Genomic DNA, 18,709 nt, shown 5'->3' with positions numbered 1-18,709 from the left:
TCCAGACTGGTTCTGAGAAATAATCCATAAATTGTCAAAAATAACCAATTAAAATGTCATCTGCTTGTGATGGCTGTCCTGAGACTTTTCCAAAGTATCAAATAACAAATCATTTCCATATACTCCCAAAGTATAGAAAATGATAGCAAGATACCCAGTTCCTTTGCTGAAGTAAATGTAATTTTCATTAAAAAAAATAAAAAGCAAGATAATATAAAGACATTTAGGAGATTCTTATTTATGAACATAGATGCAAAAATCCTAATAAAATCTCAGAAAATTGAATAGAGAAATATTTGGAAGAACTGCTAAAATAATTCTAGAGTTACAAAGTTCATATAACAGCTGCAGAACACATTACATTAATAAAAAAACAATAAAATCATACATCACAGTAATATATACCAAAAAGGCATCAGAAAAAGTTCAACGTCTATTTCCAGTTAAACTTTAAAAAAAAAATCTCTCTAAAAGTATGTTTTAGAAGAAAGAATAATAGAACCCCAGAATATTAGAGCTGTATGGGACCTCACAAGTGATTAAATTCTAGCCCCATATTTTACAGATGAAAAACATAGCCAGGGAGATTAAATGACTTACCCAAGGTCACTGAACTTGATGGTAGGTCTTCTGACTACTAGTCTAGCTTGCTATTATGTTACTTTTCTTATAAATAGAAACAAGGGTGCTTCCTGTCATTTCTAGTATTTAGCATCATAAAAAAGAAAAGGAAGTAATTGAATCCAATCCATTTACCCCTGATACTTCATCTCTGGTAAGTAACCAGTTGGTCATCTAGCTTCTGCTTGAATACTTGTTATGTTTGGAGAATCCTTTACTTAGTGGTGGTGGCCATTTTGGAAAGCTCTACTTGAAAGATGGTTTTGTGTACTGAACCAAAAATCTGCCTTTCTGGACCATCCTGGAATTGTCAGACCAGTAGCTCCCAAGGTGGGATGTGTGGAGGTATGCACAAGGCCATCCTTTGAGGTAAGGGAAGAAAATATCTGTGTATACTTATTTTTTATCTTAAAAAGAGAAAATTAGCTTTTTGCTAATATTTAAAATATGGCTTGATATGAGATATCTGACTTGGCCTACATAGCATACCTATCATTTAGCAGGGGTGATATTAAAAACAAAAAATTCTGTGGCTGAAGCACTGACTAATCAGAATGAATGGTGGTCACAAGCAGTCTGGTCCAAAATCAGCCCTGCACACTAGATACCTGAGGGAAAACTGGGAATAACTAAATGTAAGTTGATGGTGGTTTGTTTTATTGAAGTTTATCTGTGTGTGGTTAAGTGGATTTAAGGCTTATCAAATGATTCTTGTGAATAACCACAAATTGAAGATAATATAATAAAACAAGCACAGTGAACAAGTGGAAAATGATAGAGCCTTTTCCTTAACCTCCCACTAATCTGTGCTTTCAAGATAAAGTTACCATTTTAACAATGAGTGAGAAAGTGACAACTTTTCTAAAGGAACTAATTTTATGGAGAGAGTGTTTTGAAAACGAGTATTTTGGAGTGTTTTCACCATTAAACAATTGCCAAAAAAAAGATATCTATAAAAACTATAAAATTTTTACACACTTAATAGAGGTATTCTAACCTATAAAAATATTCCAATGAGGATCATTTCCATGGGTTTAATTTGCTAAAAATATAACACCTTCCTCTTAACATTTAACAACAACTAATTGACATCTTGGAAGATTATTATTGTCAGATGAGATTGAAAAATGAGTATAATTTAGTAAATCTTCCATTCAGATATCCTTTCAGTTGGAACCCCATATCGCCTTACTATCCTAATGAATAGAAATTCTTGTTATAACCACAAAAGGAAATAATGTATACAAGTGTAGGAGTGTAGAAATTAATTAAATTAAAATTTTTTTTCTGCAAGATGAAATGACAATACTTAGAAAACAAGTGAATTGACCAAAAAAATACTAGAGGTTAAAAATGAACTTAGCAAAGTTGCTTTCCTAAATACAATTCAAAATAGACTGAGATTGATTGATATGGAATCACTGATATGATTCCATCACTATGACATTCTGGGAAAGGAGGGAGAACAGATCTATGGTTGTTTAGAAGCTGGGGTGGGGAGATTTACTATGCAAAGGGGCAGGAAGAAACTTTCTGGGTGAGAGTCTTGATTGCAGTGATGTATATACCTTGTTAGAATTCACAGAACTGTACACTTTATAAAGAAAGGTGAATTTTACTGAATGTAAGTTCTATCTCAATACACCTGACTTTAAAAAGTAGATTGAGAAAAGGTGATTTCATTCCCAAAGGGGGCAAAAATCAGTATATATGTGGGTGTTCATACGAGCGTTATAAAATGAAAATCACAGTGGAGCAATAAAGGAAGATCCTTAATAGTAAGGCTCTTCCTGGTTGGAAAGCCCAAAGACAGCCAAGCTGACATTGGGCACACTAGAGCCGGAGCGCGAGGTGAGGACTCGTGGTGGGACTGCGCAGGTGGGTTCCTGCCCGGGGGCGGGGCCTCGGGAGCGCCGGGCCGCCGGGGCCCTGGGCCCGGAGAGCCGGCTGCTGGCGACCCAAGTCCTGGAGTCCGGAGGCCGAGGAGACAGTGAGTGTGGGCCCTCGCCTCCCCGCCCGCCCCCAGGGCAGGCCCTCTGCCCCTAACCCTGCTCCCCACACCGCCCACCATCACCACCCGCTGCGCTCCCGCCTGCCGCCCGCCCCTAGACCACCCCTCAGTCCCGGGGCTCCCCTACCGCATTCGGGCTCAGCGCCCTCGCCTTTAAGCTGCCTTTTCTCCCTCCCGGCAGTGGCCACCAGCCGCGAGGTTGAGATCCGGAAGGACGTGTAGGTGCCCGCAGTAGGGCCTATGGCTGCGGTGGAGCCTCAGCTGAGTGGGAACTTGAGGCCTTTGGAAGCCCGGCCTGGCCCGCCGGGATCCCTGGGGTGGGGTAGGGCTAAGTCCGGGCTTCGAGCTTTGTAGCGAGCAAAGGCCGGCCAGGCCTGTGGGGGCTGGAGGGGGTTGGTGGGGCGTACGGGCACCTCCACCCTGAGGACACCAGCTGCAGCTCTTCTTTCCTCCCCCCTCACCCCACCCTTGGCCCCTGGGTCAGATCTACTACCGGCAGGTCCTGAAGAAATCAGCAGACCTCCAGACCAAATGTGTGTGTCACTGCAGCCAGGCCAGTCCCCAGGCACATCCGGGAAGCCCCGCAGAATGTAAATGAGGAAGTATCCTTGAGGTAAAGTGCCCTGTGCTGCCTCCATGAAGACCCCAGACAGCATCTTTCTCAAAATATAGTGATGCCAGGTCACTAGGGAATTAACCCATCTTCTCCAATCCATAGGGCTTGCCTTATCTATTTATAAAACTGGTAAAGCACAGCACTGATGGATCATCTTACTGCTCTGTTGAAGAACTTCCAGTGACCCACACACATACACCCCCTTTACTCACAGGATACATTCACACTCCTTGGACCTGACATTCAAGCCTGCCCAGGTTGGCCCTCCCTTCCTAACCAACCTTGGCTCCCTCTGATGCACTATACTACTCTAGCCAGACCTTTCCCTTCCTCCTGCCATCAACACTGCCAAGATGATTTCTGCCTGCCCGGCATGCAGTTATCAATCTGGAATGCCTTCCCCCTGCTTTCTTTCGTTCTTTTTAAAAAATTAATTAATTAATTTTTGACTGCATTGGGTCTTCATCCCTACGCGAGGACTTTCTCTAGTTGTGGTCAGTGGGGGCTACTCTTCGTTGCGGTGTGAGAGTTTCTCACTGCGGTGGCTTCTCTTGTTGCAGAGCACAGGCTCTAGGTGTGCGGGCTTCAGTAGTTGTGGCACACGGGCTCAGTTGCTCCGCAGCATGTGGGATCTTCCCAGACCAGGGCTTGAACCCATGTCCCCTGCATTGGCAGGCGGATTCTTAACCACTGTGCCACTAGGGAAGCCCCCCCCCCACCACCCTTTCTACCTTCCAAATCCTACCTATCCAACGCTTCACTGATGTCCTACCTACTTTGTGAAGCCTTCTTTAATCCTTGGGCACCACTTCCCCAAACCACTATAACACTTACTTCCTGTGCCACTCAGTTTGTAAATAAATCATGGAACATGTTTTCTGTGTTTGTGTTTTATCTCCCTTGTTAAATACACTTAAGGGACAGAATTCTTGTCTTACCTTTCTTCTTCAATAACTAGCAAGTCCTGGACCTGCATAAGATGCTCAGTTAATGCCTAACAAATATTTTACTTGGTTTATTTGTCTTAGTACCTGGTACAGTACCCATCAATTCAATGGTAAACAAAGCAGATAGAGTCCCAGCCTTCATGGAGCTTCCGGTGTAGTGAGGGAGACATCTAAAGAGAAATTGAATGAATGATGGAAGGAAGGAAAGGAGGGGGGGAATGAGGAAGGATTTATAAGATTTAATAGTTCCACATCTTCTCGCCTCTAAAGGGAAAAAAATGTGTATATATTTTCTATTTCCCAGATATTATGGCTGTGGTCTGGTCATCCCTGAGTGTCTGGAAAACTGCTGGATTGTGGACCTGGGGAGTGGAAGTGGCCCAGACTGCTATGCACTTAGTCAGCTGGTTGGTGAGAAGGGACATGTCACCAGAATAGACGTGACAGAAGGTCAGGTGAAGCAATTATTTCAAGGACAAGGAGGAAAAAATTCTGAAAAGCATTCTTTTAGAGATAAAGTTGTTTCCTTGTGACTCTTCAAGGATAATTTAAGAAGGGTGCTAAATGCTCACTTGTGCCATTACTGCTTCCTGACCTGGAAACCAAGAACTTTGACAATTAGGGGCTTCTCTGGGAGAACAGAGTCAAAGGTTTGATCTGATTTATGAATATCATGATGACTGAATGGAGTTTGATCATTTCCTTCTTTCTGCCATCTATCCTGAAAGATTTTCTTATTGCGTGAAGAGTTTATTCAAATAAAACCCATGTATCGAACAGGGGGTTTATGCCCTATTGAGTTGTCCCACATGCCCAGATGAACCTTGTTTACATACCTAAAACATTCTGGGGACAGTACATTCCATTTGTAATAGGAAACTTTAGGAAAAAAATGAGTGCATTCAAAAATGTTGATTATCAAATCTATTTTTTTTTTCTTCCTTTAGGTAGAAGTGGCTAACAAGTACATTGAATATCACATGGGAAAATATGGCTTCCAGGCACCCAATGTGACTTTTATTCATGGCTACATAGAGAAGTTAGGAGAGGCTGGAATTAAGAATGAGAGTTATCGGGCTTCCCTGGTGGTGCAGTGGTTGAGAGTCTGCCTGCCGATGCAGGGGACACGGGTTCGTGCCCCAGTCCGGGAAGATCCCACATGCCGCGGAGCGGCTAGGCCCATGAGCCATGGCCGCTGAGCCTGCGCGTCCAGAGCCTGTGTTCCGCAACGGGAGAGGCCACAACAGTGAGAAGCCCACGTACCGCAAAAAAAAAAAAAAAAACAAACAAACCCAAGAATGAGAGTTATCATATTGTTATGTAGGTCTATGTCCTCACTGTTGTGAATATAGCCCATTTCCTATTGAACACACGAATGTCACCACTTTTTGCTGAATGGATTCTTATTTGGGGGGTTAAACTAAACTTAGCATAACTTAATAAAGGGATGGAGCTGGCCTGGGGCACTTGTAGTCCACCAGCCACAGAACACACTAGCTTGAGAGAGAATGTATTTTTTTTTTTTTTTTGGCCGCGTTGGGTCTTCGTTGCTGTGCACGGGCTTTCTATAGTTGTGTCAAGCAGAGGCTACTCTTCATTGTGGTGCGCTGGCTTCTCACTGTGGTGGCTTCTCTTGTTGCAGAGCACGGGCTCTAGGGGCTCGGGCTTCAGTAGTGTGGCATGTGGGCTGTAGAGCACAGGCTCAGTAGCTGTGGCACACAGGCTTAGTTGCTCCATGGCATGTGGGATCTTCCCAGACCAGGGATCGAAACTGTGTCCCCTGCATTGGCAGGCGGATTCTTAACCACTGCACCACCAGGGAAGTCCCAAGAATGTATTTTAAACTTAACCGTGGTTTACGAATGAGCCCAAAAGACCAGCAAGACCAATGAGTCTGCTTATACAATATGTTATCTTCAGTATTATTTTCATGGCAAATTATAGGATTCTGAGTTTCTGTTTTTCCTCTGAGTTGTCAAATCATGCCTTAGTAAAGCTGCCTTTGAGGAACTTAGCCTATTTATATGTGGCGTAAGAAATGCCTTGTGCAGTAGGCATCTGGTCCCAGGTCATTTTGTTGCATGGTCCACATCAGGGCAGAAGCAAATAAGAAGCATGCCTCAAAATTTTTTCTGCACACTCAAACTTGCTAACAGTTTATTGAGATTTCAAACACTGTCCATCTCCCTTATCTTGCGACAAAGTTGAGTGTGGGGAAGAGAGGAGGGAGGTGGGAAGAATAGTGTAGCTTTGAGAAAATGGTGGGAACCACCTTTAGGGACTAAAAGGATTTGAAAGTGTCTAAGGAGTCTGCAGATGTGCTTGATATTCTGTCTGTTCTTTTTTAGATCCAATTGTGTCATTAACCTTGTACCTGATAAACAGCAAGTGCTGCGGGAGGTACATCGAGTGTTAAAGGTGAGGGAAAGAGGGAGACCAGTGGTCTTTGAGCATCAGTGAGAGCACATGGGATATGTCCTGTTCTTGTCCCCTTGAGCTGAGAGCTCAAACTCTCAATTTCTCCATTAAATTAGAAAGAGTGGCAAAATGTGGGAGTGACATGAATACCCTAGATATGAATTTGTTTTCCTCTAGGTTGCAAAAGGTGATGAAAGTCACGATTGTGATTGAATATGTTAAAATTTGCTTTCTTGGCTGTTTTTCCTCCTGCTTGCTGCTGTACATAATCCTAGAATAGCATCTGCAGAGCTGTGGGGACCTTTGGACTGACTACTAAGGTTATTTTGAATATACTTTCCTAGCACGGACAGTGTTTCTCAGGGATCCTTATTTTGTATCCATCAGCGCTCCAGATCTTTGGGAAATTAAGGAAGATGGATCTTTTCCATTAACTACTCTCTTAAAGGAAAACTTGCAGGAGCTCTGCACCCTCTATATGTATCATGAGATGTATCTCTTCATGACAGAAGATAGAAGATTATGAGATTCTTGGTTTATAGAGCTGTTTTAGAGATCAAATAAGAATATCTATGTAGAAATGATTTAACAATGTCTTAATGAGTAGGCCATTGTATAGACCAGCTCACTGTTTTCACCAGGGTGTATGTGTAGAAGGTAGAGACATTACTATAGAATCTAGACGTCCATGCTCTTGAAATTAGCTGAATAAAATCTTAAAATTCCTGATCACTCATATGCCTGAGATTTTAAGGACAATATTTTTAAAAGATAATGTGTTATAAAAATAACAACATTACAAAAGTTATATAATTTTTAAGGGAGAAGAGTTTATGAATACCATTTACTTCTGTTAGTTCTGTAACAACCTGGGGTTGCTTTTGCTTCAGATTGGTTAAGCTTGGAAAGTTATTTTACTACCTGTTGAGTGGGGCACTGAAAAAAATCTTGGCAGTTGGCTGTTGATTATAACTAGGGAGGCAGCTAGTAGTTATTTGTCCAAAAAGGGTCAACTCAAGAACTTCTTTTTTTTAAAAAAAAACTTGATTTTAGCCCCTCATTCCTTTCTTTGCTATCTGGGACTAATGTAATCTTTAACCTTGTTTGGATTAATTCTGCTGTTTTAGCACGGTGGGGAGCTATATTTCAGTGACGTCTATGCTAGCCTTGAGTTGCCAGAAGAAGTCAGGACACACAAAGTTTTAAGGGGTAGGTTTTTGTGTTTTATTTTGTTTTGAGGCAGATACTCGTCCAAGTACAGAGTTCCATCCTGCTAATATCCAGGATGAGGCTTTGTGATGTGGGAACATAGGATTAGTTCAGGAGGCTTAGGTTCTGTTCCTCCACTGACACTCAAATCTGGTATGACCTTGGACAATTTAATTAATCTCTTTGAGTCGTGTGTTCCGTACTGTAAAATGTAGGTAATAATTCAATCTGCCTTATAGGGCTGTTATGAAGATTAAATGGGATAATGAATGTGAAAAATTCTTAAAAGCTCTAGTGTGGAAATGATGGCAACTGCTCCAGAGTTGATGCCTCCTTAATTCCCCGTGTTCTCATCATTATTGTGTTGTTGATTCCTTTACTGTCATTTTCATGGAGTCTGTGGACGTTGAGGAGATAAATGCATGTGTTTGGTCAGTCTGGTTATGAAATCAAAAGTTCTTAACTTTAAAAATAAATTATGTAACTTTTTTTCTTATTATACAAGAAGAAATGGATATTGTTTAAAAGTTGGAAAATAGGGAATTCCCTGGTGGTCCAGTGGTTAGGACTCCGCACTTCCACTGCGGGGGGCCCGGGTTCAATTTCTGGTCGGGGAACTAAGATCCCGAAAGCCGTGTGGCGCAGCCAAAAAAAAAAAAAAGAGTTGGAAAATACAAAAGGAAAAAGTTACTACAAAGCACATAACCCAGTAATAACCTTAGCTTAGTATACACACTTTTCGAGTTTTTTTTTTCCTGTGGGTGTGTATAATAATATAGGGAGTATGCTGCATATAGAATTTAGTATTCTAATTTTATTTAGCATATTTCCTAAGCCTAAAACTTAAAAAAAAATTTAAATGTTTGTATTATGCAACTGTATTATACAGCTGTACCATAATTTATTTGACCATTTCTCTATTGGTAATGGTTTAGATTATTTCTAATTTGTTGATGTAATAAATTAAAAAACTGTAAAATGCCTTATGAACATTAATAGTAATTACTGTTTTAGTAGCAGATCGTTATGAGATTAATCTGGAACTAAGAGGCAGTTTTGGAATTTTTCTTGTATGTTTTTTTACATAACAGTGCTTTTCAGAATGTGACCTAATATGTACATGAATATTATGATTGATAGAACCAATACATTAGTGAGTGTTCTGAACAATGGTTCCCAGAGACCATTAGCTAGCATATCTGGTTTCAACCATGACCTTCTATACCTTGGGGGACACTCAGGTCCTTCTTCTATTTTTCTAGACCTATGCTTTAAGTAATACCATAGCCTAATCAATTATACAGAAGAATAATTCCCTTAATACCTAGTTGTATTGGTTGATCTGTGATTTTTCTTTTTTTTAGGTGAGTGCCTGGGTGGTGCTTTGTATTGGAAAGACCTTGCTATCCTTGCCCCAAAAATTGGGTTCTGCCCTCCATGTTTGGCCACTGCCAATTTCATTACAGTTCAAAACAAGGAACTAGAAAACATGATCGGTAAGAAACAGCAGTAGGGACTGTTATAACTGCACCCTGAATGGTTCAAATTTGGTGATTATCAAGTGTCTCCTGAGTGAGTCTCATTGAAGGAGACTTTGTGACATCTGGAAATCTCCATCTTGTCTCCTGTTTAATGGCAACCTCCCAAAGTTTGGCATTTAATAAAGCACTTTGAAGTTATTCAGTAAATAGAGTGATGTGCCCATAAAGATAATTGATGGCATGCAAAGAAGAAATCGTCTTTATAATATTAAGTCTTCGTCTGCTGAGCAAACCAATAGCCATTGGAGTGCTGGAGATGAACCTGAGTATATTCTGTTTTTAGGTGACTTCCGTTTTGTTTCTGCAACATTTCGCCTTTTCAAACTCCCTAAGACAGGACCAACCAAAAGATGCCAAGTTATTTACAATGGAGGAATCACAGGACACGAAAAAGAACTAATATTTGATGCAAATTTCACATTTAAGGTAAATAAAGATTTCCGTGACTTCCAGCATTCTTCCTATTCTTTCCTTTGCTCCAGAAACCATTTGTTAACCTTGCATTGCTTCTCACTTTTCTGGTCTTGGTGTATGTGTCTATATATATACACACACATATACATATATGTATATACATATTTGCTGAACCATTGAAAAGTAAGTTGCAGATATCATGACATTTTACCTTTAAATAGTTCAGCATGCATCTCCTAAGAATGAAAAATTCTCCTACATAACCAAATACCATTATGACATCTAAAAAACTTTTCTACGAGAAATGTCATTCAGACATTAGAGTAATGGAATTATAGAGAAAGAGGTTGGAAAAATAGGAGAGGACTGCATAACAGTATTTCAGTTGTTTAATTGTATTGTGGAATTAAGAATTGTTAGTGTTTAATGATGATATTGACATTTCTACTACTCTTTTTAGAGTAGGTTTTGTTTTCTCAAAACAGAGATGTACAGGCTTTGGAATTAGATACCTGGTTTCAAATTCTGGCTCTGTTATTTATTTATTACTCAGGTAAACTTGAATGTGCCACCAAAATTGTTTGAGATACAATTTGCTCCACTGTAAAAGTAGGGATAATAATATCTACATGGCAGAATTTCTATAAAGATTAGCAATAATATAGCAAAACATTGGTACTGGGAACTCAGTAAATAGAAGATACAGTCATTGTTTGCTCCAAAGGTGGAAGAACTTTACTGTTTCCTTCATCTGATTTTTTTTGTCTAGATAGCATTTTCAAATTTCTAAAATACTCCCTGGTGCAGCAGAGCCATTAATGCTTTTTCACTGATACACTTCCACTTGCCTGCTTCAGTAGATTCACAGGATCAGAGTGGGAAGGGCCTTTGAAATCATTACTCTGGTCTACTGGCTTTCAAAACAACATTCCTAATAGCAGAATTATTTTTTATTGAGATATGATTGACATATAACATTATATTAGTTTCAGGTATACAACATAATGATTTAATACTTGTATGTATTGCAAAATGATCACCACAGTAAGTCTAGTTAATGTCCATTACCATACATATTTACAAATTGTTTTTTCTTGTGATGAGAACTTTTAAGATTTACTTTCTCAGTAACTTTCAAATATATAATACACTATTATTAACTGAAGTCACTATGCTGTACATTATATCCTCATGAGTTATTTATTTTATAACTGACAGTTTGTATCTTTTGATCCACTTTAGCCATTTTGCCCACTCTCTAACTCCCCCAGAATTATTTTTTTCAGCAAAATTTTATTTAAAAGACCAATACTTACTATGTGTCCATCATTGCTTTATATAACCCCAGTATCTGAAGGGATACAAGCAGAGTTTATCTGATAGGAGCAGGGATTGGACAGCTCAGAATATCCCGTGTTCGCGCCTGGTTCCCAAGGCGTAGACCCTTTACGCACCTCCCAGGCACCCTGGGACTCAAGGAAATACACTTTATTTTATTTTTAGGAGTTTTAATTAATTTATCTATTCATTTTTGCTGTGTTGGATCTTCGTTTCTGTGCGAGGGCTTTCTCTAGTTGCGGCGAGCGGGGGCCACTCTTCATCGCTGTGCGCGGCCCTCTCACTATTGCGGCCTCTCTTGTTGCGGAGCACAGGCTCCAGACGCGCAGGGTCATTAATTGTGGCTCACAGGCCCAGCTGCTCCGCGGCATATAGGATCCTCCCAGAACAGGGCTCGAACCCGTGTCCCCTGCATTAGCAGGCAGATTCTCAACCACTGCGCCACCAGGGAAGCCCGGAAATACACTTTAAAAGCCACTAGTCCAAAGCCCTCATTTTAGCAATGAATAAGGTGAAACTCAGAGAGCAGTGGTTTTCTACATTTGCCTCTGAGCAGAGACTAGACACTGGAGCCACGAGTGCCCTTTTTTTTGCACTGCCACCAAAGGAAAACTGATAACGACACTGGTCAACTCCATGTGGAAATAAGCATGAAGCTAGCAGCAGGGTCTGAACGTGAGAAAATACTTATGTCAAAAGGTGTAGTCTCGGGCTTCCCTGGTGGCGCAGTGGTTGAGAGTCCGCCTGTCGATGCAGGGGACACGGGTTTGTGCCCCGGTCCGCAAAGATCGCACATGCTGCGGAGCGGCTAGGCCCGTGAGCCATGGCTGGTGAGCCTGCGTGTCCGGAGCCTGTGCTCCGCAACGGGAGAGGCCACAGTAGTGAGAGGCCCGCGTACCGCAAAAAAAAAAAAAAAATCGTTATGGTCACCACAGACTGCTAAAGCAAGAAACAAAGCATTGTTCTTTTAGTTGGCCACCATAACTTATTTCTAGCATTTTTGTACCTATAAAATGATTTACCTTCATAACTTCATTTTCCTGGGCTTCCCTGGTGGCACAATGGTTAAGAATCCGCCTGCCAATGCAGAGGACACGGGTTTGAACCCTGGTCTGGGGAGATCCCACATGCCGTGGAGCAGCTAAGCCTGTGCGCCACAACTACTGAGCCTGTGCTCTAGAGCCCGCAAGCCACAACTACTGCAGCCCGCGCGCCTAGAGCCCGTGCTCCACAGCAAGAGAAGCCACCGCAATGAGAAGTCTGTGCACTGCAACGAAGAGTAGCCCCCACTCACTTTTTTTTCTTTTAATAAATTAAAAGAAAAAAAAGCTTAAAAAAAAAAAGAAAGAAACCATAAAGGAAATGACTACATAAAAATTGAAAACATCTGTTCAGGAAAAAAAAGCAAATAAAAAGATAAATGAGAGAAAATATTTGCAAAATATAATAGACGATCTCTTATAGAGCAATTAAAAATGAATATCACTCTAATAGAAAATGGTTAAAGGAATTATAGGAAGTTCACAATGCTCTATGTGAACATTATAAATTTACTTCTGTTTTCTTTTAGTACTTTTTATAAATGAGATAAAATTCATGTAACATAAAATTCATTATTTTAACCATTTTAACGTGTACAATTTAGCAGCTTTTAGTATATTTATAAGGTTGTGCAACTATTACCACTATCTAGTGCCAGAAAACTTTCATCACCTGCAAAAGAAATCCCATGCCCATTAAGCCCTAATTCCCCAATCTCCCCCTCTCCCACCCCTGGCAATAACTAATCTGCTTTCTGTCTCTGGATTTGCTTATTCTGGACATTTCATGTCAGTGGAATCATACACTACGTGGCCTTTTTTGTTTGGCTTCTTTTAATATAATGTTTTCAAGGTTTATCCATATAGCAGTATTTCATTCCTTTTTATGGCTGAACAATAGTCCCTTGTATCAGGGACTAAAAATGAGGATAGACCTCATTTTTTTTTTATCCATTCATCAGTTGATAGACATTTAGGTTGTTTCCACTTTTTGGCTATTATGAGTAGTGTTGCTGTGAACATGCCTGTGTATGTGCTTCATGTACTTGTTTGAGTAGTTATTTTCAATTCTTTTGGGTCTATATCTAGGAGTGGAATTGTTGGGTCACATGGTAATTCTCCATTTAACTTTTTGGAAAGCCACCAGACTGTGTTCTACAGTGGCTGCACCATTTTACATTCCTGCCAGCAGTGTACAAGGGTTCCAGTTTCTCTACATCCTTGCCAACACTTGTTATTTTCTGTTCTGTTTTGATTGTAGCCATCTTAGTGTGAAGTGGTACCTCACTGTGGTTTTGATTTGCATTTCCCTAATGACTAATGATGTTAAGCATCTTCTCGTGTGCTTGTTGACTGTATAATTTCTTGACCATTTGTATATTTTCTCTGGAGAAATGTCCTTTGCCTGTTTTTAAATTGGGTAGTTTGTCTTTTTGTTGCAGAGTTGTAAGAGTTCTTTATATATTCTGGATACTAGACCCTTATCACGTACATGATTTGCAAAAACGTCTCCCATTCTGTGTGTTATCTTTTTATTCTCTTGATAGTGTCTTTTGATACATAAAAGGTTTTAACTTTGATGAAGTCCAGTTAGTTTTTCTTTGCTTATGCTTTGGGTATCATCACTAAGAATCTATTACTTAATCCAAGGTCATGAAGATTCTTCTAGTACTTCCATGGTTTGTTTTTCACATTTAAATTTTTACTCCATCTGGAATTTTTTTTTTTAAATGCTAAATTCCTCTTTTCCTTTTCTTTTTTAAAATTAATTAATTTATTTACTTTTCTTTTTATTTTTGGCTGCCTCAGGTCTTAGTTGCGGCACGCGGGATATTCCTTGTGGCACCTGGGCTCTTCGTTACGGTGTGCTGGCTCCTCTCTAGTTGTGGCGTTTGGGTTTTTTCTCTCTAGTTGTGACGTGTGGGTTTTCCCTCTCTTATTGTGGCGCACAGGCTCCAGAACATGTGGGCTCTGTAATTTGCAGCACGTAGGCTCTCTAGTTGAGGTACGTGGGCTTAGTTGCCCCATGGCATGTGGGATCTTAGTTCCCTGACCAGGGATCAAACCTTCATCCCCTGCATTGGAAGGTGGATTCTTTACCACTGGACCACCAGGGAAGTCCTTGGAATTTATTTTAACATAAATATTCAGGTAGAGTGTGGCTATTTTTCTGAATATTAACTAGTCAAATTTTCCTATTTATTAATTCATTCCTCTGCTGTTTTGGAATGCTAATTTCTATCATATCTAATTTCTTAAATGTATATTTGAGCCAGTATTCCAGCATATTCGAAAATGAATATTTTCTAAAATGTCTTAGATTAATATTTAGAATTATTCTAGTAACTGAAATACTGGTGTAGCATTTTTTAAAGCATTTTATCACAATTTATCTCAGGTCATCTCTCACAACTTCCCTGTGAGGAAGGCAGATAGGTAGTTATAACAGATATTAGCATCTCTCTTCCTCTTATTTATTTTTACCTTTTCCCCATTCATGCTATCATAATTATTTTATTAATCCATTATTTTATAGTATTTTATTATTTTGAACAGGCTTAGTGATGGATTTCAAGTCTCTTTTGTCTGATAGAACTTCCTCTTTTTAAAAAAATTTATTTTATTTATTTACTTTTGGTTCTGTTGGGTCTTCGTTGCTGCACCCGTGCTTTCTCTAGTTGCGGCGAGCGGGGGCTACTCTTCGTTGTGGTGCACAGGCTTCTCACTGCGGTGGCTTCTCTGTTGTGGAGCACGGGCTCTAGGCACGCGGGCTGCAGTAGTTGTGGCACATGGGTGTAGTTGCTCCGTGGCATGTGGGATCTTCCTGGACCAGGGCTTGAATCCGTGTCCCCTGCATTGGCAAGTGGATTCTTAACCACTGCACCACCAGGGAAGCTCCTCTGATAGAACTTCTAACATTCACCAAAGTTATTACAGTGATGCACCTCAAGGCACTGGATGTTGGAAGCCCAGGGAAATAAGCTACTGATCTTGCTGGGGCAGGGTGGTGGCACAGCATGGGGTTTAAGTACACAGGTCTTGGAGTCAGATAGACTAGGTTCAAATCTTGGCTCTGCCACTTATGTGTGATCTTGGACACCTTACCTAACCTCCCTAAACCCTCAGTTTCCTCATGTGTAATAGGGAGGTAATAATCCCTTTTTTTCTCAGGTTGTGAGAATCAAATGGAATGATACATGTAAATGTTGGCCAATGCCTGGCAAATAATAGATACTCAAGAAATAGAGGTGGTTATGGTTATGGACTTGTATTTGTTAATATTCTTGGTCCCTTGGAACCATGTTCTGTGTATTTGGATTCTGACTATCTTTGCAGGATTCTTTTCTCATTCTCTCATAAACCCTTTCTCCTGAGCTCAGAATTTCTGTAATTTTTTCTCCATGAATTTTACTTTCTGTTGCTTATATTTCATAGAAATTCTGGATACGTGGGGCACACACTGATACACAAGTAACTCTTGTGCCTTTTCGTCCCCCCCCCCTTTTGTTACCTCACAAGCAGTCTTTTTTTTTTTTTGGCCGCACTGGGCGGCTTGTGGGATCTTAAGTCCCCCAACCAGGGACTGAAGCTGGGGCCCTGGCAGTGAAAGTGCCGAGTCCTAACCAGTGGACCTCCAGGGAATTCCCAAGTAGTCTTTAAGAGTAAAGCTTATTGGGAATTCCCTAGTGGCCTAGTGGTTAGGATTACAGGCTTTCACTGCAGTGGCCCAGGTTCAATCCCTGGTTGGGGAACTGAGATCCTGCAAGCCAGGTCACTCTCCAAAATGGTAAATTTGTAGTTGAGGAAGTTCAGTTGGAGACAAGAATCCTGGGGCCAGAAAAACCTGGTATGTTCTTGTTTGGCCACTATTACCAGCATGAATCAAGTCCAAGCTAAGTGTAGAAGCCACCTCTAGAGGTAAGGAGCGATTTTCTTTCTTTGCTTTATTCAGTTCTTGAGCACTCTGCTATTGTCAACTCTTCTGTGTTTCTAAGGAGGTAACTTTGGGGGGGAAAGGAGAAAAAACTTGAATTCTGACTTTTCCATTACATTTCATGAATGTGTTATTGGTCTTTTGAAATTCTTGGTATTTCACTGATAACAAAATCTTGCTGGTCAGAATCAATGTTTATCTTGAAATATTTTCATCATTCTAATTCTCCTGTACCTGGTTTCCTGAAGCCTGGCTCTAAAAGCTGTCAGAAAATTAATTACAAGTAAAGGGAGTCTTTTCCCCAGCCATAACACTTCTACTGCACTCTGGCTGGGAAACTGTAGTTAAATGAGTTTGCTTCTGCAGGAGATGATTTTCTACTAGCATAGCTCTCCTAGCTAGCAGCACCTCATGTGCAGGAGGGTTCCTGACCTCAGGCTGGAATGCAGCATTCTACATGTTTGAACTGGCTTATCATAACAATCTCCCATCTGTCCTAGCTTATTTCTTTCAGCCTATGGTTGTGCCATTGTCTTGCCATCAGCTCCATGTTTCTGAAATGGGAATAATTGACACTGAAGGAAGATTTAAAGAATAAAACAACTGTGTGTCCTAGAAATATAACCTTGTGCTCTCGGGGGAGGACATTCTTATCTTTTTTATGGAGGACCTTAATGATAGATTCCTGAGTACCATAAGCAGGCGGCATGTAGGGAATTGCTTGTATTTCTGTTTTCCTATCAGTTACTGCAATAGAGGAATGAAAGTACTGCATGTTACTGAGGGTTGACTCGATAATGACTGTTTTTGAGAGCCCTTCTTTTCTTTTTTCTTCTTCTCCTCCTCCTCCTTCTTTTTTAATCCTGAGAAGCAAAATGTATTTTGCTATTTAAAAATATTATGTTATTAAAACACTGCAGCATCTGAAATGATGCAAATAGGAGGTGTGCTATGTACTGTCTCGCTCCAGTTAACAGTCGTAGTAATCACATGACAACAGTAGTAATAGTATAGAGGACTTAGCCTTTATCGAACAGAAGGCACCACGTCATTTACCCTTCACAATACCCTTTATCTTCATTTTACAGATGAAGAAACAGGCTCAGAGAGATTAATTTGCTAATCCAAGGTCACACAGCTAGAAAGCAGTGAATCTGAACCCACGTCTGATTCTAGAGCTGACATTCTTAACCAGTATGCTGCACTACCTCTCCGTATCTATACTGTTCATAGAAGTACAAGATGTTGGTGCTGGAAAGGACTGCTTGTCAAGGTGTTCCACCTTTTATTTCTTTCAAGTCTTGAGAGCTTTTTGGGCTGAAAGCATGCATTTGGAAGTGATATTGATATCACTTGTACACCCTTCTATTTGCAGTGACCACCAATAAATAATAAGAGTGTAAATTCATGTTTAATGAATTCACTTTCATTATTTAAAGTGGCTTGTTCATACTCTTGACTTCCAACCTTTTTGCCTGGTTTTTCTCTGACCCCGTTGGCACTGCTGTTGGAGGTATCTCATTTGAAGATGAAAGGAGGAAAAATAAAGACTGCCGTCTTATCTTTTGAAAATTCCACCTACTCTGCCCTGAAATCTTGCTGGTTGTGGTTGGCAATCTCAACATCTGAACATCAGCAACTGCTAATGAGGGTCCTGGTATCTGGGACTTACCTCCTTCTCTTGCACACGTTTCTAGAGATTAGAATAAGGGAAGGGAAGAAGTTTCAGCATTTCAGTAGCTCAGTTGCAAAAAGGTAAAAGGCACAAACAAATGGGAATCCCACAAAACGAAACAAAGCAGAATCAACTCTCTTGGCCCCAAAGGGAACACCTTTCCAAAGCTGTAAATGAAGTTTACCTTGAAAGTAGTGATAACTTGATTAGAAACTTCAGGAAAAGACAGCTACCTTTATAATTAGTGACTGATGCTACTCCCAGGACCTCACAGAATTGTAAAATTTTATCCTCCTTCTAGGTAAATCAACCTAAGTCCAACTGAAATGTTAGTGTTTGGGTCTGTTGAAACACCTTTAACTTGTCCTTTTATTTGGGTTTGTCTTTTGACAGGATATAATCACAGATCCATTCAAGCTTGCAGAAGGGTCTGACAATGCGAAGTCCAGAAGTCTCCCTGCAGCTGCCAGCGGCTGCTGAGGAACAGAGAAGAGCTGCTAAAACAACTGACCAGAAGACAGTGGGCAGGAGGTGAAAGAATGAGTTACACATGTCTTAACCTGCTCTTCCCCACAGCCCATACCACAAGAAAGAATAAAAGGCAAAACTCCACCATATTTTAGATAAAAATTAATGAATTATTTTTACAAAGTATTAATTAAAGGTTCACAGCAAAAGCATCTAAAGACTAGTTAAGCAGTTTTTCTCTTAACTGAGTCTGGTGCCACCTAGTGGCCAGAAATGGAACTGAGAAGCAGTCTGAAAGCTTGGCTGATGGGCAAGGCAGGCTTCAGAAATAACAGTTGGCCAAGGGCCTCAGGGAAAACATCTTCCTTCTGACCTGCATAGCACCTTTTGGACTTTTCACCATGTTTGCTCATTAAACAGAGCTCCTACTGAACTCACCTTAATCATGCCAAAAGATTGCTAAATCAAATTTGGTAG

The 18,709-nt window shown here is 40.4% G+C and overlaps 1 protein-coding gene across 1 annotated transcript; it reads left to right on the top strand.

Moving 5' to 3' along the window:
- Positions 1 to 878: 878 nt before the first annotated feature.
- Positions 879 to 18,347, top strand: AS3MT (arsenite methyltransferase). The gene is given in 12 exon segments (XM_067022755.1): positions 879 to 966; positions 2,459 to 2,611; positions 2,814 to 2,854; positions 3,117 to 3,161; positions 3,163 to 3,245; positions 4,500 to 4,650; positions 5,143 to 5,285; positions 6,544 to 6,613; positions 7,741 to 7,822; positions 9,187 to 9,318; positions 9,647 to 9,789; positions 18,158 to 18,347. Coding segments are annotated over 12 exon segments (1,218 nt in total). The 3' UTR covers positions 18,245 to 18,347.
- Positions 18,348 to 18,709: the final 362 nt, after the last annotated feature.

Source organism: Kogia breviceps, chromosome 2 (assembly GCF_026419965.1).
Source record: "Kogia breviceps isolate mKogBre1 chromosome 2, mKogBre1 haplotype 1, whole genome shotgun sequence".
Lineage (NCBI taxonomy): Eukaryota > Metazoa > Chordata > Mammalia > Artiodactyla > Physeteridae > Kogia > Kogia breviceps.
This window is presented reverse-complemented; position numbering and strand designations above follow the sequence as displayed.